The sequence below is a fragment of the Rhinolophus sinicus genome, chromosome 17, assembly GCF_057876585.1.
Source record: "Rhinolophus sinicus isolate RSI-liver-muscle chromosome 17, RSI-T2T, whole genome shotgun sequence".
NCBI lineage: Eukaryota > Metazoa > Chordata > Mammalia > Chiroptera > Rhinolophidae > Rhinolophus > Rhinolophus sinicus.
This window is the reverse complement of record NC_142517.1, coordinates 161,237,129-161,259,385: the sequence shown is the minus strand read 5'-3', so window position 1 is coordinate 161,259,385 and position 22,257 is coordinate 161,237,129. Positions and strand designations below refer to the sequence as shown.

General features: G+C 39.7%; 1 protein-coding gene across 2 annotated transcripts in view; it reads right to left on the bottom strand.

Annotated features, from left to right (window-relative positions):
• Positions 1-10,182, bottom strand: part of PDK1 (pyruvate dehydrogenase kinase 1) — a 33,471-nt gene extending 23,289 nt beyond the window's left edge. Inside the window, exons 1-6 of one of the 2 annotated variants that reach the window (XM_019727444.3) lie at positions 9,996-10,182; positions 7,155-7,296; positions 4,460-4,531; positions 2,258-2,442; positions 1,860-1,955; positions 762-839 (exon numbers count right to left, since the gene is read on the bottom strand). In XM_019727444.3, the coding sequence (XP_019583003.1) occupies positions 762-839; positions 1,860-1,955; positions 2,258-2,442; positions 4,460-4,531; positions 7,155-7,264 (541 nt within the window). In that variant the 5' untranslated portion in view covers positions 7,265-7,296; positions 9,996-10,182. Of the gene's footprint in view, positions 1-761; positions 840-1,859; positions 1,956-2,257; positions 2,443-4,459; positions 4,532-7,154; positions 7,297-9,338; positions 9,681-9,995 lie in introns of those variants that run through there. The other variant, XM_019727443.3, reaches the window with a different exon arrangement.
• Positions 10,183-22,257: the final 12,075 nt, after the last annotated feature.

The window sequence follows — 22,257 nt, the reverse complement described above, 5'->3', positions numbered from 1 at the left end:
AAACACCAAGCCCATTATCCCATTTTCAAGGGGTAACTTCTTCCACGGCTCTTCCACTATTAGGTCCAGAATATGACTTAGATTTAAGCCTGTTTAATTTTATTCTTTTTAAAGGGTCATGTTAACATAGGAAATGTTTTTCCCTCTACCAAACTACCCTAACTCTAGGAAAAACAGTGAGATTCATCAATCTCCTTCCAAGGCATCTGAACCTTTTTGTCCAAAAGGCACTAAATCAGGGTGAAAAAAGACCATTAGAGATAAGCAGATTCTCAAATAAAGGAGCACTTTCCCTCTTACACCTCCAGGCTTTTTACTTCCTCAACAATAAAATGATTTACAAATCAGGAATTAAAAATCATAAAGGATAAACCTTACATTATTGAAATGCATATAAAAGTCAAATATAATTTTCTCGGCATCATTTTTTTTCTCTGACTAACCAACAAACCAAAGATAAGCAAAGAATCAACATTACCAATTAAAAAATAAGGAAAATGGGGAAGAAAAAGCCAAAACGTATTTCAGAAAGAATCCAACTAAGTTAATTATATAGACACACACACACACACACACACACACACACAAATATTTTTTTAACATGATTGCTCTCCCTCTGCTCTCGTATCTCATGAAGAAGTACTTTGAAAAGGACTTCTGATAAAAGTCCTTTTATATTAAAACAAATCTAAATTATTCTATCATTCCTTCCCAGGTAATCATAACACTGACCATTGAGGAAAAGACAACATCAGGCTTACCATTTAGTTCTTCAAGTTCTAGTTCAGGAGAGTTAATATAATACAAATCACATAGACGCCTAGCATTTTCATAGCCATCTAGTATGAATCAAAACAAAAAAAGCATTAAATTTACTTCTGTTTCATGCATTAAGATGGCAATAGTATTGACAAATGAAATTTTAAAACTCTACAGAAGAAAATATACTTTAATAAACTTAATTTGGAGAAAGTCTTTTTAAGTATGACATGACAAAGCCTATTAGCCATAAAGGAAAAATGACAGATATGATTACAAAAAAAAATAAAACATCTGTATAGAAAAAAGACACCATAAAGAAAGTAAAAAGAAAAACAGCAGGTGGAAGAAACTATTTATAATACATATGACAAACATTTAGAGTCAGTGAAGGTTTAAGAAACAGAAATTCTCATTTATTGTTTGATGCCTTTCTGGGGGTATCAAAATTTTAAATGCATATCAAATGTTTTTAATTCTAGGAACAGTGCCTTCTAAAATACTAGCAAAAGTCAGTACATATGAAAAGATGCGCACTGCAGTACTGTTAATAATAGAAAAAAATTAAAACAACCTAACTGTGCACCAATGGGAAGATGGATTAATACATTTTTATACATCCATACAGCCATTCAAAAACCTGGGGTATATCCATATGTACTGAACAAGATATGATGTCTGTAAACTTGTAGAAAAATATACATGGAGTAGCCATTTTCCAAAAATAACAAACAATGTTAAGACTAACAATCATGTATGTGTATGAGTATGGTATAGACAGAAAAAAGTGTGAAAAGATGCAAACCAAACTATTATGAATTATGGCACCTCATCTACTCACAGGGAATTAGGAAAGGGGGACTTGAATTTTTTGAAGTAAAACAGAAACCCTCATAACGTCACCATATTTTGCCTAACAAAGCATTATGCCAACAAAATATTCATCCTATTCAGAAGGCACAACGTAGTTATTTGCAAAGCCATACATTTGCTCCTAACATTTTATCTCATGATACAAACAGTTGTGTTAATAGCAATAACTAACACTCAACAATTTTGATTACTTCATCCTTTCCGAAAGGAAAAACATAAGTATTTACCTTGAATAACGTCAACTACGTTGCAGTTTGGGTTTATGCTTCCAATGTGTTTTCGATGAGATGGGCTTCCTTTGTCTTTCCCACCAAACAATAAAGCTATCGAGAAATAAAATACAAAAATACAAACAAAATCAGCTAAAACATCCAAGGGCCTTTTCCAGATTTGAATACTGTTTCTCTAAATGGTACCAAACAGTATAACAAATATTTTCCTTAAACATAAACATAGCATTTTACATTCAATAAAAATACCTCCTTTGTATGGCAATCTATTTACTTTTCATAAAATGCAGAAAAAGTAAAATTGAACATTCTCCTTAAAGGGAAGTTTTCTAAATAAATGTAACATATACCAACACATTTTATTTAGCTTCTTCTCTTGACTTCCGGACACTTACAGTGCTGATTGAGTAACATTCTAATTGAAATGCGACTCATGAAGAAGCGATCCAAAAAGTACTGAACATTCTGGCTGGTGACAGGATCCACCCCGAAGTTCTCCTTGTATTCAATCACACCCTGAGCCATCGTGGGAATTACATCATTATGTCGGTTCCTGATCCGTATCACAGTATCTGTAAAGCTAAACAAATCTGTCTCTCAGAACAGCCAAATATTTTGCCAAATAAATTTAATACTAAAATCTAAGTTTACGCAACTATTTTAGGCAAGAAAATCCCCAATTCAGCAAAACGATCATCAACGCATGTTTTCCTGCACTTAGTCAATATATTTCAGGTCATAAAATACATCAAACCTGTGAAGGTGCAAGGACCTCCAAAATAAAACTTTTGAAATTTAATTATTTTCATGGAAGTCTTAAAAGTAAGGCTGCAACAAAACATAATCCTAAGAACGTAATGGGTTTTCTTTAACCTTTATCAACTAGGATCACCTGAGCACTCACTAGGGAGGATGGTGCCAGGGACATTCAGCATATAAGACACAGCAGATGCTGCTAGGGAACACATGCTCTGTAAGGAAGGAAGATGCATGAGCCAATAAAGCCTGTCTGTTTTGGAACTACTCCCTAGGGTTCAAAGAAAGCAAGAATCACTTAGAACAGAAAAGTAGGAAAGAATTCTAATTTCATCCATCCTGTAAGTTTAAAATGGAAGAGGAAAAGTCAACTGTTTTGTTAAAGGAAAAATTTTCAAATCATCCAGCCTTCCCATTTCTGTCATTCAGAAAATATTCTTGTATGAGAAATTTAAAGAATTAAATAAAAGACAAAAGAAGTCTTAATCATGAAGTAGCAAAATCCATCTTGTAACATACCCATCAGAATTTACACTTTCTCGAATGAGACTTTCCCATTTAAAGTCATTATCTTGAGTACTATTAGCTTATTCCAACGATGCTCTTATGGCTCAAAACATTTTTGGAATTCCTAGTTTGCAATTAGCTTCAAAACCAAACTGTTAACTCAAAATGCAAACAAAACTCCTCAAAAACAACAAACAACTCACCATTTCTAGGCACCCCTTTATTTCACCTTTCTCTCTTTTTAAAACCCAAACAGTATTATTCTGCTTGAGGGCTCTAAATTACTAACCATTTCCAGAAGGTGCTATAGAATAATGTTCATTTTTAAATAGACTGCTTGGGTCCAAATCCTGGTCCTATCATTTGCTAGCTACGTGACCTAAATGTTCCTTTAAATTACTTACCCTCGTTGGGCACAGGTAGCAGTACCTCAACAGAGCTGTTTTAAAGATTAAATGGTATCATTTGTGTAAAGTTGTAAAGTGTGCTCCATATCTAGGCACAGAGTAAATTCCTGATGTTATTTTCAGACCTTAATCACGTTTAAAAAATGAACTGTTACCACCACCTTTAACAACAGTCAAAAACATGCACAAGACTCTGAGGCTGACGAAAGAGGTGGTCTTCAACTTTTGAGCAACATTCATTGGAAGAAGCAGGTAACTAACTACCTGAGGGGACTACTTGGGTTTATCAGTTCTGATATGTTGGTGATTAAATTGATCATATTACTTACATTATCTTACAGACCACAGGTCATAAACTAGAGACCCATAGACATGTTTTTGTAGGCCTTCAGTATTTTAACAAATTTTTACTTAGTTGCCAATCATTCAAAATTGGGAGATTTTACATTAAAAATCTAGACTTGTGGCTTTTCTTTAAACACACACACACACAAATCAGATGATCTGGGCAGCATTTCTGCATAGAAATGATCAGCCGACCTCAGGGTCCTTCAGGGGCATGCACTCTCCACGGTAACCGTCTCACCAGGCCCCTTTCACCCACGTGGCACTGCGGCTACAGTCGAGATCTCCACCGATCATCACACTGGAACTGTGTCTTTTCTTACACTGGAGTTCAGAAGAACATGAAGCGTTTCTTATTCCCAGCCCAATTTACTGATTTATGTTACTTGCCTTGCCTGTAGGGGCGGCTATAGACAAACATACTACCATATGTTTTAAAGTAGTGCGAAACTAAAACAAAAGTTAATCAATTTCCCTAAAGTGGCCCAACAAAAGGTCTAAGCTCAATGTATTTGTATTTTTCTATGACGTATAAAGGGTACAAAAACTGTGTTCAGAATAGTGTCAAAATAGTGTACTTACTCATAAATAGTTTTAGCATCTTCAGCACTTTTGTCCTTAAAATCAAGAAGCTCCTGAAGGCTCTGGATATACCTAAAATGCAAATCAATGGGGTAGGGTAAAGTTGTTCTTTTACATTTTGAAAGTTCAATATTGTGAAAATGCTCAAAAGGTATTTTTAATATTTCTTCATTTTTCATTTAGGATAGAGCTACCAATGACGGTTGAAGTAGGATTTTTATACCCATGCATATTTGAGCACATTGCCTGGCACAAATTAGTAGAAATTGTACGTTTTCTCCTAAAAACATAGGTTAAATTTGACTGAAGAATTTTAAGATTGTCTACCTCTTTTATTTTTTAAACTTCTATACTCTAAAATAGTTTTTGCATTTCTTAAATTTGCCACTGTACATTACAGTATAAATACTGATTGTCACGAGAACCGAGTCTGTCACCAATACTATGTAATCATGGGCAAATGACTTAACTTGTGTAAGTCTCGGTAAAATGCAGAGCCCAGCCTACCTTGGTCTAAGAGTCAAACTTAAATGTCTGTGCTGTAAAACCTTAATTTTAGATGTTTATGTCCAATCAACAAAGATTTGCTGGGGTGGGGGGTTGGAGAGGAGGGTAAGGGGGATCAAATATATGGTGATGGAAGGAGAACTGACTCTGGGTGGTGAACACACAATGGGATCTATAGATGATGTAATACAGAATTGTACACCTGAAATCTATGTAATTCTACTAACAATTGTCACCCCAATAAATTTAATAAATTATATAAAAAAGAAAAGATTTGCTGAAAGCCTACAATCGATCACATAGTTCTTTTAAACAGAACTGAATGAAAAAACAAAGTTATGAAAATGAAGGTTTTTAATTTGTTTAACAATTCAAGGTAGCAAATCACCTGTTAAGGAAGGAGCAAAATGAGGAAAGCCAAATGACTTTCTCAAGGTCATGCCACCAAGCACAATGGCAGTGCAGGGCCAGAGCTAAAAACACCTTGCTACTATTCAATGACCTTCAAGAGTGTAAGGTCCGCTTAACTGCCCTAACTCAGCAGGCATCCAGGGGCAATGAAAGTGTTTTAAAAATCTGTCACTCCATAGGCTGGTTTGGAAAACTGTTCCTGACAAGCAATATGGCTCTTTGCATTCCAAAGTCAAGTGATTCTGATATCTATTGTTTTGCTTTAACCCTTAACTTTCTTTTCGTTAACAAGAAAAATTATGCTACTTATTCAAGAGAGATTTGAATACTTACAACGTGTTAGGCACAGATAAGATTTCAAAGTGCTGCATATGCTATTTTTAATGAAGAATTTAAAAATATATATAGGAATAAGCTTCCAGAGAAAATTACCTGTTCTCCGTTATATTCCATCATAGTTTCTAAACAAACGCCTCTTACTTAAACCACAATTATAACTGTTCCATACTCGGACTAGACAGCACCTGATTAGCATATACAGTTGGCCCTGGAACAACTCAGGGGTTGGGGGTGCTGACTCCCAGCCCTTCCACCCCATTCAAAAATCCACGTGTAACTTCTGACTCCCCAAAAACTTAACTACTAATAGCCTACTATTGACTGGAAGCCTTACAGGTAACATAAACAGTTGATTAACACATATTTTGTATGTTATATGAATTACATAATATAGTCTTACAATAAAGTAAGCTAGAGAAAAGAAAACGGTAATTAAGAAAGGAATAAGGAAAATACATTTATTGTATTTATTGAAAAAAATCCACAAGTAACTGGACCTGCGCAGTCAAACCCATGTTGTTCAAGGGTCAATGGTATATAGCAGTCATAATTCTTTTGCTTACTTTTTAAAATTGATGTGAGATCAGTTTCTCGCACAAACTATAGTGCCTACAAAAGGAAAGCGAGTATCTCCATGAATCATAATTGGGAAATCTCTTGCAGCTAAATTTTTTCCATCTAAGGCTGAACTCTGGCAAACTCTTCTGTTTGAAATATACAGTGATTAAGAGAGTAATACTTTTAAATTCATAACATTAGCAAGAAAGGCTGTAGATAGGCAGCCCCGTGTGTGTGCATACTCTTCATAGTGTATTGTCATTTTTTGGAAGAGAGATCAGTTTCTACATGATTCCAGTAATTTCTAATTGTTGTAAAATGATAAAGATTTTAACTTTTGTGACTTATAAAGATACATACTTCAATAAAATAAATTCAGTTTATAAAAAAATATACATCCTTTAATACATTTCATCATTCTGACTGCACGTGGTATCGTAGAAACAAACAAATCTGGGCTTTAATCCTAGCTCCACTATGAGTGGTAGTGCCTTAGGCAAAGGACAGCCTGTAGGTGCCTCAGTTTTCTCATCTGTAAAATAGAGATAATAATGCCTACTGGGCAGAGTTGCTGAAAGGATTAAAGGTAATATAAATCTTTCACTTCAACAAATGGTAGATATTATTATAACATAACATCTATGCAGATTTAATAACATACTCATAAATCTTAAGTTCAGTGTCTGCATTTCTGTACAGTTCTGATTGTTTCTTTTATTTTTTCAAAACCAAGGAGTGGATAAGCCCAGACACACTCCCCAAAAAGGAGGAATGTTGCTACTATCTTAAGATTCTACTGAAGAGTAAAAAAGTATTTGCTTTAAGCTTCAGTAAAATCCACAACTCCATTGAAATTGGAAACACAAGACAGGAATCTTACCAGCTTTGAACCAATTGAACTGATGGCGTCCTGAGAAGATTATCTGGAAGAAGACTTATTTCTTTCATTATATTTGCCAATCTAACAGGCAATTCTTGCCGCAGAAACATAAATGAGGTCTTTTCACAAGCATTCACAGATCCTGAAACCAAACACAGTGGGAAAAGCAGTAAGTGGAAGCCATAAGGCAGCAGAAGCCAAGAGGCAGGGAGAAACACAAAGGGATTTATTAGGTTGGTGCAAAAGTAATTGCAGTTTTTGCAATTTTTAACCTTTTAAACCGCAATTCCTTTTGCATCAACCTAATATTTGGCCAGAAACATCAGAGGGATAGTAGCATCACCATGACAGGGTCAGTAAGGAAGAGGAGGCAAGGGATGAGATAACCCAGTCTCTAGGGTTGTGAGGCATCGTGACTGACCTTCCAATTCAACATTGCAATATGGCTTTGGAGAGCAATGGCGATACTTCCCCGTCTCCATTACTTCCACCCTCAGTGTGATCTGTTTTAGAACTCAGGCAACCTGAGCAAGTCTGAGCAAGGTGCAGAGTCTAATTAACAATAGGACCTGCAAAGCCTATCCTATATAACCTGTTGCTACTGTTATCATTTAGAAATGTTTCCTAACTCTAGGTTTGTAAGAAGTGAATGTCTAAGGAACAGAAATGTGACATGTGCATGGGACCACTACACTAATTACCGTAAGCAAAGAGTAAATTGTAGAGGGCTTTCAGGCAACAGAAAGCAAAAAATGTCAATGTCTATTCAGCAACCATCTTCCAGCATCTCCCCCAGGAGGTCCTATTTAATCTTCTGATTCCTGGAAAGCAGCCTGCTCCTTCCTCCACTTCTATAAAAGGATGCTGTAGATCAGATATATGGTGATGGAAGGAGAACTGACTCTGGTGGTGAACACACAATGGGATGTATAGATGATGTAATACATTCAGAATTGTACACCTGAAATCTATGTAATTTTACTAACAATTGTCACCCCAATAAATTTAAAAAAAAAGGATGCTGTAGAACATAATCTGGCAAGCAGGTTCGTTTAAAGTTAAACTAAAACGTCATATTATTTCAACAATGCATTTTAAATTCACTAATTTAATCTTGCTGTTTCAGCAACCAGACCACCTTAGCAAAAATTAGATTGTCAATAGCAGGAATTACCTCATTAGAAGAAAACATTTTCTTGCACAAGTTGAATGGCATACTTGTGAACAAGGCCAAATACATCCCTTAATCACTTGAGTCATTAAAGTAAAAACAAAAACCGAAGGCTTTGAGTCAAAAATATTTGCCACTGTAAAACCAAAATTTTAAGATAAAATTGCCAACCAAGCTGGTATCTTTCAAGACCACTTGTATTCCATTAGTGACCTAACAGCATTCACAATGTAGAAGATAACTTTTTCTACTCAAATTTTATGACTTTATTAGTTTCTCCTTTTCCCCAGTGCCCCCATATGAAAAGTGAAAGTTAAAAACCTAACTTTGCAATTCCTCTGCAATTTGTTGTATAATTTCTAGAGAAAACCAGTTAGCACCCATCCGAGAAAGAGAAAAGTGCATAGTCGCTTCTAAGGGGTGAAATGTGGTAAACCCCAGCATCTTGTACTCACGCACTTTACAAGTGCTCAAGACTTATTTAGCTGATGACGAAATGAATGTGCTATTGGTGGAAACACTCCAGCCAGGCACAAGAAAAACATTCTATGAAACACTGGGCCAGTTATAACCTGCTTCCCCTATCGTCACGCCAATTTTATGCAATCGTCATACAAAACTGGGCATTTATCATAACTCTGCAGAATCCCATCACGACTCTGGAGGTGTCTACACACTACTGCCCCCACAAGCGCTGCTGTTCGGAAGTGGCCTGGCCGCCAGCGGGGATCTGCACGTGCGCTGCAAGGCGGGCAGTCTTTCCGTCCGCGGCCCTCCGGGTTTGTTTTTCAACAATACACAGTAAAAAGGCATCCGCTGCCAGTCATAGACCCGGCCTACCCGCTCCTGCACCTGAGCATAGGGATTAGCCGGCGAGGGAAGAAGGAAGCAGCTAAGGCGCTGGGGCAGGAGGAGGTGGGGTGGGGTGGGTGGAGGGGGGCGCGTTGAAGAGAAGGGGTGCGCAGAGGCGAGAGGGGCCGCGCACAAAGGCCCGAGCCCCGGGCCGCGCTCACCGAAGTCCAAGAACTGCTTCATGGAGAGCGGGGACGGCGAGAAGCGCGCGTAGAAGTCCACTTGGCCCGGAACGCCGCGTTCGGGCGCCGGGCCGGAGCCCGAGTGCGAGGTGAGGCTGCGGCTGGCGCTGGAGCGGGCGGCGCGCGGCCCCCGGCCCGGGGCGGCCGAGGCGGCTCCGCGCAGCAGCCGTGCCAGCCTCATGCCGAGCCCCGCGGGAGGAGCCGGAGCCCCGCGCGCCAGGTGACTGCTCCGCGAGGCAGCCGGGCGGTACGTGAGGGACGTGGCGAGCCGCGGGGGCGGGGAGTCTGTCAGCGACTGTCACCGCCGCGGCCGCCGCCCCCCTCGCCGGAGCCCGGCCCCCGGCGCCGCTGGGCGGGATCCAGGGAGGGAGGGAGGAGGCGGGGAGCACGCGGGGGCCGCCTCGGAGCCAAAGTTTGGTCCCGGCGGCTCGGGGCGGAACCCAGAGAGCGCTGGTCTGGCGGCAGGAACCTGCTGGGCGCGCGAGGAGGCCACGCCACGGGTGGGCGCCTCCCCAGTGTGGGGCCGGTCCCAGCCGCCGGCCGAAAAGCCTGCGGGGACCGCGGCACGCCGGGTCGCTGAGTCGCGTGGGCAGTGTGGCTCTCCCCCTTCCCACGCTCTTTTGCAACAGATCCTACCTTCCTGCTCCTTCTGCCTCCGCCAAACACTGCCTCCTTCCAAATACCGCAGTGCCCTGCTGCGAGCGCGTTCCAGAAACTCTCCTCTGTAATGCAAGCCCCACACTTACAGGTGAAGAAGCTGAGACCCAGAGAGCTTCATGAGCTGACCCTTGTCAAGCAGTGGTACATAAATACAAATGGTGAACACTGAGGAGTGTGGCCCTAAATAATATCGGTGACAGCAGTCCCAGAAGATAATTGGCAGGCAACTTGAAGCATTATCTGCAGGCATTCTCGGCACAGTCAGCAATGTATTTAAAGGGTCCCTGCACTCCGACAGCCCATCTCTGTAACTGCCATCTTAGTGAGGGTCACCATTTGTATTTATGGTGACTGCTTGGCTGCTCCACCCTTTCCAGATTTGTAAATAGTGAATATAAGATGAGACAATTTCTAATACTATAGCTTTAATTGCATGGACAGAGCTGCAAAGGGTACCGTCTACAGTGAAAAATCATTTCCGTGCCTTCTCTCCACTGCTGCTTCCCCATATATACACCCCCTCCCCGGCCACTGCTTTGGTATATCTTAGATGCAACAGATTTACCTTTCCATGGGTGTGAAGTTTATCAATATATATATATATATATATATATATATATATATATATATGCACACATATATACACACACATGTATATATATGTATATGTGTATATATGTATATATGTAATATATATATATATATATATATATATATATATATATATATATATACACTTTTAACCTGAAAATAAAAAGCCAAAGTGAGAGGCAACAAGCTTTTATTTGCGATCATAAAGAATAGCTATTTGGGAAGCACTGATTCAGGCAGAAACCCAAATAGTGGTCTGATTATGGGGTGAAGGCAAGGGGTTTTTATGAAAAAAGGAAAGGAAATACATGAAGGAAGGAATTTCTATTGGTTCTAATAAGCTGTTTTTTAGCTGTACATGGCACTTTACGAATTCTAAAGAATGTCTTTAATTATCAGTCCTTACAGTCAGGAAGTCAGCTTCCCTGTTAGCTTTACAAACAATTGTTTGGAAAACAATGATGCCCAGTCTAAAGGTTATTTTGCCCAGTTCAAACATTCCAGAGGTTCAAGGAGTAAGATGTACAATGCAGTTCCTCTGGAATGGCTGCTGTGACTCCATTTTAAAATGGCTCAACTTATGCCTATAGATAGACAGGTAGCTAGGTAGGTAGATGGATAGATATAGATATATAGCTGATATAGATATATAGATATGGATATATAGATATAGATAGATATATCCAGCAATTACTAGTATAGAATGATAATTCATTTCTCCATGGTGATCAGGTCTTGGGTTGTATAAAAATATATGTATAAAAATGAGATGAGAGTTGATTTTTAAGGTGTATCAGTCCCACAAATTTAGCTTGAAAGAGAACATTGACCACCTTGAAACAAGGGTAGGTGGTTGGAGGGATGGGGTGGAAGCAGCACTTAACATGTTATCTGAAAGTGGTGCCTCTAACCATTTTTTCGGGGATCTGTTAACATAATGGTTGTTAAGACTTTGGTAAAAATACCTTAGAGGAAGCAGCATGAACATAAAACCATGATATGTAGAGAAAGTATCAGAGGAAGGTGTCTCTTATGTTTGCTGCCTCACCAACCATGCTCTCTACCTTCCCAATCTGACTGGCCTTCATCCCTTCTATGAATATTTGTTGAATGCCTACTAACGCACTAAGTAATTATTAAGTAATGGCCTATGTGGTTGGGAATAAAGTCGCATGCAATTCAGATAGGACCCCTTTCAGATATACCTGTTCTTACAAAGCATATACTGTAGGGCCGAACATAGTAGAATTGTATACCATATCTTCAAATATTAGAGAGCTCTGTAAAAGAATGATTTGGTTTGTCCTTAGTGACCCAGATAGCAGACGGGGCTAGTGGGTGGAAACTAGGGAGACAGATGTGATGCACACATGGAAAAACTTTCTGTGGTGATAGCCACTGGACTGCAAAACGGGCAGCCTGAGAGGAGGGGTTCTTGTCAATGACCATTCCAGTCTAGCTTTGTAAGGACGGTGCAGAGAGGGTGATGGGGAAGTCGTGTAGTGCAATGAAAAGAGCATGAGTTCTGGTTTCTAATTCTGGTTCTGCCAGGTACTGGCGATGGCCTTGAGTGAGTTACATAACCTCTCTGAGCCTCAGTCTCCACACCTAAAAAGGGAGGGTAATATGTCTTGTTGGGTGGCTGTGACATAGATCGTATAGCTATCTGTTAGCACAATGCCCAGCACATAGTAGACCTACTCAATAAATGGCATCTATTTTTTTTATATTATTATTGCTGTTTTTATTATTTCCTTATTAGGATTTTATCAGAACCACTCACATATGTTTGGCCTGTAGCCAACTTTACCAAAGGCTGGGGACAAAACAATTTGAAATTAAATAGCAGCCATCCTTAAACCAGTCCCTCAACCAATTTCACCACTCTGCTGCGGCCGCCCTTCACGTTGCCATCCTCCTTTCTTCTTCCTTCCAGACCACTCCCTGAGCGCTGCTTCGCACCCCGTTGTGCACAGTATCATTCAGCTCCCTCAACCTCTGTTAGCAACTCGGCTGCTTTGCACCTAGTCACGCTGAGGTGTTCGGCTAAACATTAACTTGTGTGGAATCACAAGGCCCAGCAGAAATCTTGAGATTTATTTCAGTTTTCTCCCAGAAACCAATCCAACTGCTTTATAACGTGTTTTATTTTTTTCTCCAAACAAAAGTACACTCACCAAGCTTCCACCCAATATAGAGAGAACGAGTATATGAGAACATCTAAAATGGCACCAACTTTTTGCTTCTTGGTGAAAGGCTTAGAGCCCAGAAGCTGGATTTTTTTTTTTTTTTTCAGGTATCTGGTAATGTGGTGGTTGTTAAGGCTTTGGTAAAAAATATCTTACAGGGAGCAGTATGGACATAAGACCATGAGAAATGTAAAGAAAGTGATCAAACGGTGGGATCTTTTATATGAAGTTTACTAAAGGGCTATCGTATTTTACTATGTAGATGTAAAGTACAGTGATATTCTAAGACTCAATAAAAAATCTTTTTGTATAGCATACTTGGGCCAGATCCTCTAAATTCACTGAGAATTTATGATTCATGTTGGCTGATTTGACTGAAGAGTGGAAAAAGCAATAAACAAACTAGACTATGCCACGTGTCTCTATTACCTCCTGGCTTCATGGGGCTCAGAGGACAAAGGAGGGGAAAGTCATGATGTTCACCCCCCTGCCCCCTGCCTGCCAGGCCATGATTTGTGTCCCTCTCACCTCTGCCCAGGGAGCCTTAGAGGTGGTACCCGTTTCCCTCTGTTGTAAATTGGGGTGTGCTTCACCATCCCTAGCTGCAGACCTCCACCCACACCTCTAAATAGTCCCTTCCAAACACTCTTCAGTTTCCCCTTTGAGTGTGCTACCATTTCCTGTCCCAGAACTCTGACTGATACATTAGCAATATTAATATAATTTTCAAAAAAGGTAAAATCGTGACTCTCACGCAGCTATAAAATAAACACATCATCACCATGTTGTACGGGTTAAATATCTTAGAATTTTGGCAATTATCTCAGTAAAGCTGAAAAATATAAAATAAAATGAACACGCCAAAAATTCAATTAACATGTTCATTAAATGAGGGAACCAGAACCGATGACAACCAGTTCAAAGGAGAAGTCAAAAATAGGAGGACAGAAATGATTGCAAAGGGCTACGAAACTGGCTTTTTCCCCCCTTAGGAATCAGGAACCCTCCCCCTGATAGTATTTGCATAGATATAGGCAAGAGTTATTTGCATTATCAGCTGTCTACAATTTACAGAGTTATACATAGCTCAAAGATAATGAATCAGCATCACATACCCTGGAAAGTTGTGCTCTAAACAATACATTGTATTCCACCGAAGCAAGATTTTCTTCCCTGCATACATTTGTCTTCTTTTTTAAGGAGTACTGCCATTCGACTTATTACTTGTGCACTGATGTGGAGGCCATCCTATTCACCAGGACTTGTTTTAGGGAAAACATCGTATTTATCTGGAGTAAGTACTGTATTTGATATGCTTTTGGAGTTGAGAGGCTGATCCCCTGGGAAACAGAACAGCTCTGCAGGAAGCCAGGGGAGGAATTCACTTTGCAGAGCAAAGGGGCAAGGGGGGTGGTGAGAGATGGCAAAGGCTGTTTCACAATGAGAGCATTCCCTGTAATCTTCAGTCAAGTTTACTAAAAAGAAAAAGATTGTTAAGACAGTATCTTTTATGCAAATTGGTGAAAAGAATGAATTTTGCATGAGAATTGGAGCCAATGGGGACAGCAATTACACAAGAGGAGCCTGAGTGAGAGGTGGGAGGGCTGAGGGAGACTGAGGGTGCAAACCCCTAAGAATTTATAGACTGGGACAGGGAGAACTCTGCACTTAGAGAAACTTGGAATTAGCGATTTGAGGCTAGGTCTCTGAGAGTCGGGAAGTCTCCTGCTGATGTCTGAATTATATAGCGTACTTGGGCAGAGTCCAAGTTGTTCTGTTTTTAAAGTTCTGTTGGGGTAGGGAGGTGTAAATTTCTACTTTCACCACCAATTTCCCTTTATTTCTTCCATTTCATTTCTTCTTAAGTTCTCAGCTGCCTACTTCTGGGGTTCATTCATTCAATAAGTGTCTCTTTAAACATGCTCTGTGCTGGACAGGCCCTATTTTCAGTTTCTGGGATACAGCAGTGAACAAGATATCCAAGTCCCTGCTCTCCTGGGACTTCTAAGGGGAAGAAACAGATAATAAATATACAGATTATCTCAGAGAGTGCTAAGGCTTGAAATATAATAAAACGGAGCAATAGATTGTGTGGTGTGTGTTGTGGGAAAGCTACTTTATAAAAGAGGTCTATGAAGTAGCAAAGGCCACTTGGAGATCAGGACCTTCAGAGGCCCTCAGCGAGAAAGGTGTTACTGTGACCCCTCCCAACACAATCCTCAAAAAAATAACCTTCCCGCCTGCAAGAAAACAACAAAGCAAAAATTTCCTAAACTTGTGGGCCTTCCTTCATTCATAATTCAGTGTGTTAAAGAGCAAAATTCAACCAAGTAAATTTTAAGATCTACTTGGCTATATTAAGTGATTCATGAATCAGGCAGCATCTCTCATCTAGCAACGAGAAGGGCGCTCCAAGGCACTGTATAAAATGGTTTTCATAGGAAGAAGGCTATGGTAGGGGAGTTGGCAAAAGAAGAGAAAGGATTACAGTTATGAACTGAATAAAGATGTTTCATGGTTCAGTCAATGGACAGCATACACACCAGTGGTCCCGTAGAATACAATGGAGCTGAAAATCTCCTATCGCCTAGTAACATCATAATGCAACAAACACATCATTTACATGTTTGTGGTGATGCTGGTGTAAACAAACCTATTGCACTGCCAGTCGTATAAAAGGAGGGCACATATAATTATGGACAGTATGTAACACTTGATAATGGTAATAAACGACGATGTTACTGGTTTGTGTATTTATTATACTACACTTTTTATCATTAGTTTAGAGTGTACTCTTTCTACTTGTAGAAAGAAAGTCTACTGTAAAAGAGTATGCCATGTTACCCGGGCAGCAGCCTAATTCATCTCGTGTTTACTGCATCTCTTGATTACATCGTTTTCTCTTGTACTGATTTAATCTCATGTTTGTTTGTACAGTAACACGCTGTACCGATTTGTAGCCTAGGAGCAATAACCTATACCATACAGCCGATGGTAGGTGGGCTGTACCATCTAGGTTTGTGTAAGTACATTCCGTGATGTTTATACAATGATGAAATCACCTAATGACACATTTCTCAGAAAGAATCTCTACAGTTAAGTGGCGCATGACTGTATTTTTGACCAAACATCTTCTTTGGGGGGAGAAGGGAATGGCAAGGGTTTTATCATGCATATTGCCTCTTCTTTCTATGGGGGATGGAGAGGACCCACGTGACAGACGACCTCATGGGGGTTGACCAGAAAATTCCAGACTGGTTGATTAAAATTACATTTCTGGTGAAGGTTGAGACTGCAGTTAAGTCAGGTAGTAAATCAAGGTTTGGTAGCACGGGCTTTAGCACAAGTGATGCCATTTTGGGCTTGTGGTTTTCTCTTTAACAAAAGTAATCAATATGCCATTCCATTGTGGGATATTTGGAGGTCCTATCTGGGTTCCAAAAATATGCACAAGGAATAATATGATTAAAATCTGCCTAAATATACCTATGAGCTCTTAATAGAACAAAATTCTAAGGAATAAGAAAGCATTATGTCTTTGGCAACCTTTATTTCTTACTAGTTCATAAAAATGGCGCATCTTACCATTGATAATATCTTAGATGAAATTTGGCTTAACTGTTTATATCTGGATAGTATCTTAGATGAAATTTGGCTTACCTGTTTATATCTGGAGTATAGAAGCTCCAGGGGTTTTTAACTCTATAAGATCCACATTAGGTTGACGACTAGGTTAAGATTTTAGGCAGCAAGCAGAAAACATCCCTTTTTTTGGAGCTGTATTCCCTTCTATACTTCTCCCAAACTGCCTAGTTCCTGCCTGAACTCATCACTTTCATAAGACTGTGCTAAAAGCAGCAAGAAGCAGCCAAGATATGTCCATACTGAATCTTTTGCTACCTTTTCTTCTTGGCTGTGATATAGCCTGCCTTCCAAAGTATCACAGATGGTGGTATTATTAAATGTTTTGCATAGCATAACAAGAAACACACCATTCCAGCCTTTAACATCTGACCTCTCTTTACCTGTATCCAGACATTTCCATGGAGCTAATGCCACATGGCCATACCTAATGCAACAAAAGCGGAAAGAGGGATTTATTCTGAGTAGTGCATCTGTCCAGTTAACATTTGTATTATCATGGTAAAAAGAGAAAGTGGACATTGGGAGACAGCTTAGTGGTAATTGGAATTGAGATCATCTGTGGAAGGTGTGAAGCCAGAGACAAGCATCTACGGCAGTAATATTTAAGGAATGACCAATAGTAGAAGCCAAGGGAAGAGTGCTTTGAAAAATGATGGGGCATTTGATACTGTTATTCTCCAGCAGTAAAGCAAAAGGAGAGCTGAGAATGTATAGTGTCAGATGGGTACTAGATTTGTTGGGAGGGGAGTTGGTGGGCTTGGTAAATAAGGAGAAGGAATTAAGAAATACAAATTGGCAGTTATAAAATTGTTATGACATGTAAAGTACAACTTAGGGTATATAATCAATAATATTGTAATAACTGTATATGGTGTCAGGTGGTTGCAAGATTTATGGGCAGATCACTTCGTAACTTACATAAATGTCTAACCGCTATACTGTACACCTGAAACTAATATAATATTGAATGTGAACTATAATTGAAAAATTTTTAAAAGATACTCAACATTGAATTTTAGGCCTCCACAACCATACTTAATTGCAGAAACACCCACCGTTAGTCCACCTTTCAGATCTCATATGAAGGTATTTCATAGAATCTAATTCACATGCAAAAATCCTAGCTGCAAGAGAGTCTGAAAAAGTATTTTTAGCTTTCCAACTAGAAGGGTAGACTAGAGGTTGAGCAGCGAATCCATAGTTACTTATCATGTGGCTTAGGTGTTTTATTCATTTATTTTTGTTTTTCTGGCAGAAGTAGTTGGGTTGTTTGTTGTGGGAACAGGAAAAGGAAAACTGAAGAATAGTTGATGCTTGAGAAAGGAAATGTCCAATTGCTAACCCGTAACTCTTAGTTAGCCTGAACCTTATTTTAATCTTTTTGTTTTGTTACTGATTTAGAGAAGTCATTATACCAGGCCAACACATCGCTGCTTCTGGGGTCAGCTACTAGAACTGGCATATTGTTCCCCATTCAGTTGTAATCATAGTCACTGTAATGGGATTTTGTTCCTAGCAGGGAAGGTATCTTGAAGGCTTGGCTCACAAGAGTAGCCTAAGACCAATGTCATCTATCCTGTCAAGGCAGTGAAATCTATATACTCAGATACAACAGAGATTAAAATGATCCCCGGTTGCTCTTTATCCACAGGTTTGAGAATGTTAGGGGGTTGGAAGTTGAATAGAGGTGAAAGGATGGTGTCTAGGTAGAATCCTACTTGTTCCTTAATAGCATTTTACAGATGATGAAGTTAAACCGTTAGGGGTTAGTAAACTTGCCTAAGGTCACATACGTAGAAAGTGGCAGAGCGATGACTTCAATAGACTGACTCCAAAGATCCTTGCTATCCGACATGGAATCCATGGACCAGCAGCATTGCAGGGCCTGGAGCTTGTTGGAAATGTAGGCTCAGGCTCCGTCCCTGGCTGCCTGAATCAGAACCTGCACGTTAACAAGATCCCGAAGTGATTCTCAGGCATGTTCAGGTGTGAGGAGGACTGCTCTCAACCACGCTGTTGATTAAGACTTCCTAACCAGGGGGGCTCCCTCAGGTAAACACCCTAGAACTGCAGTTCCATCAGCAATTTGATGACGCCTAGAATCAAACAGATTCCATCTTACTAGGGAAAAATGGTTTTCTGTTTTTGCCTTTAACAGATCTTTCTGTCAATGCATTGGGATGTGGGAAGGAGAAATGGGAGTTTTCAAGCTCTGTTCTTCCAGTGACAGCCTCTGGTGTAATATACATGGTGTAACTCAAGCATGAGACGGGCTCTGTAAGCATTTCATCTTCTGCAGAGCAGTAAAGGTGATAAACCACACACCGGCAGCTTGCCGCCCTACTGAAGGAAACCAAAGAATTGATCGAGTGTGTAAAGAACTGAGAAAATATTTTTAAAAAGAGTCTACTCTTTTTACACTCTTCAATTTCATAAACAGAAAAAAACAAGAATCAGTACATAGCAACCTCAAGATGCCTGCACACTGACTTCCTATATGTGCCCTGATCCCAACCCAAACATACAGATGCTCCTTGTATTAAGGGCTGAGACATTTTGTTGATAAGCAGTTTAAATGGAAGAGTTAGGTTCACAGTATTTTTCAGTTAATTACGGATACTTAGGCTTGCAGATTGTAGCTGCATCACCCACTAGTAAATCATGGGGTATGCTAGACTTTGAAGAGGAGACAAAGGCTCTAGTGACAACTAAAATAAACTGTTTCCCCGTCTGTGAAATGAGGAAGAACTAGATTTTCATATTTCCATCCTATTTTAATGTTTTATGATTCTACACAATTAACAAGTGTAATTATAAAAATAGGTAACATTTAATGAGCACTTCCAGACCTTCTCATTTACGCCTTACAAGAACCTATGAGATGGGTACTGTTATCAATCCTATTTTACAGATGAAGAAACTGGGGCACGATGTGTCAGTCACAGAATGTAACCTAGGGTGATATTCTGAGACGAAGCTAATTCGCATCCGGGCAGTCCGACTCAAGCTCCCTCCACGCCCATGGCTAGCAAACCTCTAGCTTCTCAGCTCATTACTGCTGCAGTAGAACCACCATGAGCAGAAGCAGGCATTCCCACACAGTGAGCAGGCCCCCTTCAATATTCAGGCCATCCGACAACCTCTAAATCAGTTCTCAATCATGGTTGCACTTTAAGTCACTTGGGGAGCCTTAAACAGCATTGATGCCTGGGTCCCACCTTCAGAGATTCTGATAGAGTCCATCTGACTCATGTAGTCAGTCTGGGCAGTGGGATTTTTAAAAAATGTTCTTTAGGTATTCAAATGTGCAGCCCAGGTTCAGAACGACTATTCCACATTTTCTGGGAATGGTGTTGCTTCCAGAGGTAAGTTCCACCCACAAACGATCAGGTACTGACCTTACATGTCAACCATTAATAGCCTAATGCAAGATTTTGAATTCTGCTACTTAATATAAAATGAATTCACCTGTTTGTCAGTATTATCTGTTGTTTTACATGTAAGCTTCCTTTAAAAGGTCAGAGCCAGTGTTCTAGTTGTATGTATGTCCTCAGAGCCTAATAATATCCTTGGACATTAGGGGGAAAAATGATTAAATCATATCCAACTATCTCCATCTTTCAATGACAGGATCTTAACAGAACACTAACATCTATCTACTGGCTATTAGTGAATTGAATACTTATCTGCTAGGTTTTGAGAAAATGAAAGCACACTCTATCCCTGTAGTTTGAGATTTTTTTACGGATGTTCTAGAAGGATGAATAGTGTATGAGAAATTTTATCTGAGTTGTCTCTGCCCATTTCAATGACCCTGGCACAGGCAGCCTGAGAGAAATGGCTCCAGGGCAAGGGCAAAGAGAAGATTGAGGCACTTAAACTTTGCTACAAAAATTGCACTTAACTCCTTCACTCCAATTGTAATCATCAACCTTTACCTGATTTGTTCCACCCTTTGTGGCGCCTGGTCCACACTTGCACTGTGCTGGACCAGTTTTCTTACTCAGATGTGTTTTACAGTTCACTTATCCTTCGAAGATTTAACCATGAATTCCCTTTATAACTTTCCACTTAGATGGGTCTGTTGGTAACACCTCTGTAGACCGGGCCTCAGCCACTAGTACACAGTACTCCCACGTTCCAACAGCTGGATAGGATGCCTTTCAGAGTCAGCAAAACCTAAGGTACAAGAGAGAAGATACTTGATATTTGACCGTAATCAGGGACTTCTAGAAGAACAGATGCCCACTGGCTTCTTTGCAATAGCCACTCTTTTTAAATCATTCTCAAGTTCATTTTCTTCATCTCTTTGAACTTCTCCTTCCCCTCAATCTGAGTAGTTGGACCATAGGAGTGGTTGGACCCTAGCCTTTGGTCTCCACGAACTGCCTTTAATCATTTACTTGATGCTACCCACGCTGATCAAACAACTCTTCCACATTCCTGTTTTGTCAGCCCTGAGGAAGTACTTATGTGGAACCCAGAAACCTACAGCATTTCTCTCCTTTCCTCCTTTAAAACAAAACCTATCTTCCCACGTCGTCTTTTTGTGGGTTGGTGTACTAGAGATCAGTTTCTCATGAAGATGTCTTCATTTAGGATAGAATGACAGTCTTATGCTTACTTCCCATGTCTGGACAATTTAAAGCATTCCCCACCTCCATCTACCCCATTCTAGAATATTCTCAACCACAAGTGCACAACATAAGTCACGACGGTGCATGACCCATGTGAGGATGTGGCAAGTAATCTGCAACCAACCAAGTGTCAATGTTTGCGAAGAGATCCCAGGATATCCCGATACTAATACCATCATCCCCGGATATCCCTATACTGATACCACTCTCACTGCTACGCATTCCTGTATGCTTTTCAGGAGGGAGAGAAAGGTGGAATCACAGGAGTCATATAAAGCACCGCCATGACCCCTTGCCCAGGTCATTTATGCCATAGCACTAGCCAAACCACAGCAACTGACACCCTTTAACGATTATGGTGATTACACATTAATGTAGTGATTTAATCTGGGTATAACCATAGGACTGTGGCTATAAAAGGTTCACAGCCTCTGGCCCATCATTTTAAAAAGTACAAATCACACATTTCTTTGGGTGGTAATACCTGTCTGATCTTCAAAGAATTAAGAAGACTAAGACTTAATATATAACACCAAGTACAGTGGAAAACTATTACCTAATACACGGGACAGATAATATATTTTAGATTGGAAATTTATTCAGGCCAGGGCATGCTATATTGTCTGGGAACTATATACATGCTTTATTTTCATTTATTCAATTGTGATAACTCAGCTAGAGAAGATTCATAAAACTGCTTCAATCTAAATGAAATCCCTTTGGTAAAAAAAAAAATATTTTCTGACCCATCAATTCTACTAATTCAGCTCCTGGTGGTCAATATAGTGACACATGTCACAGCTGGACTGCTCTCACATCCAAAATGTGTTCTAAGAAGAAAGCAGCTTAGGCCTAAGAACTTTTATTTTTCATGCCATGGGATCATTGCTAAATAATACCCCATCCTTCACAGGCACACGCCTTTGAAGAAGATGAATCAATGCAAACAAACATCTCCCAATTTCTAGGTATCTTGAATGAATCATCTTTAAGATCATTTCCTTTTGAGCATCAACTGAACAGTAGAGTCAAAAGGGTGTATCATATTTACACTGCATTATTTGGGGGCACTCATATGTTTTGCTGATCTGAGATTATATGGGACACTAAGAATATGTAAAAACATCAAAAACTTTAGTTTGGCTTGATAAAATAAAAAGAAAGGCAGTTCAGGTT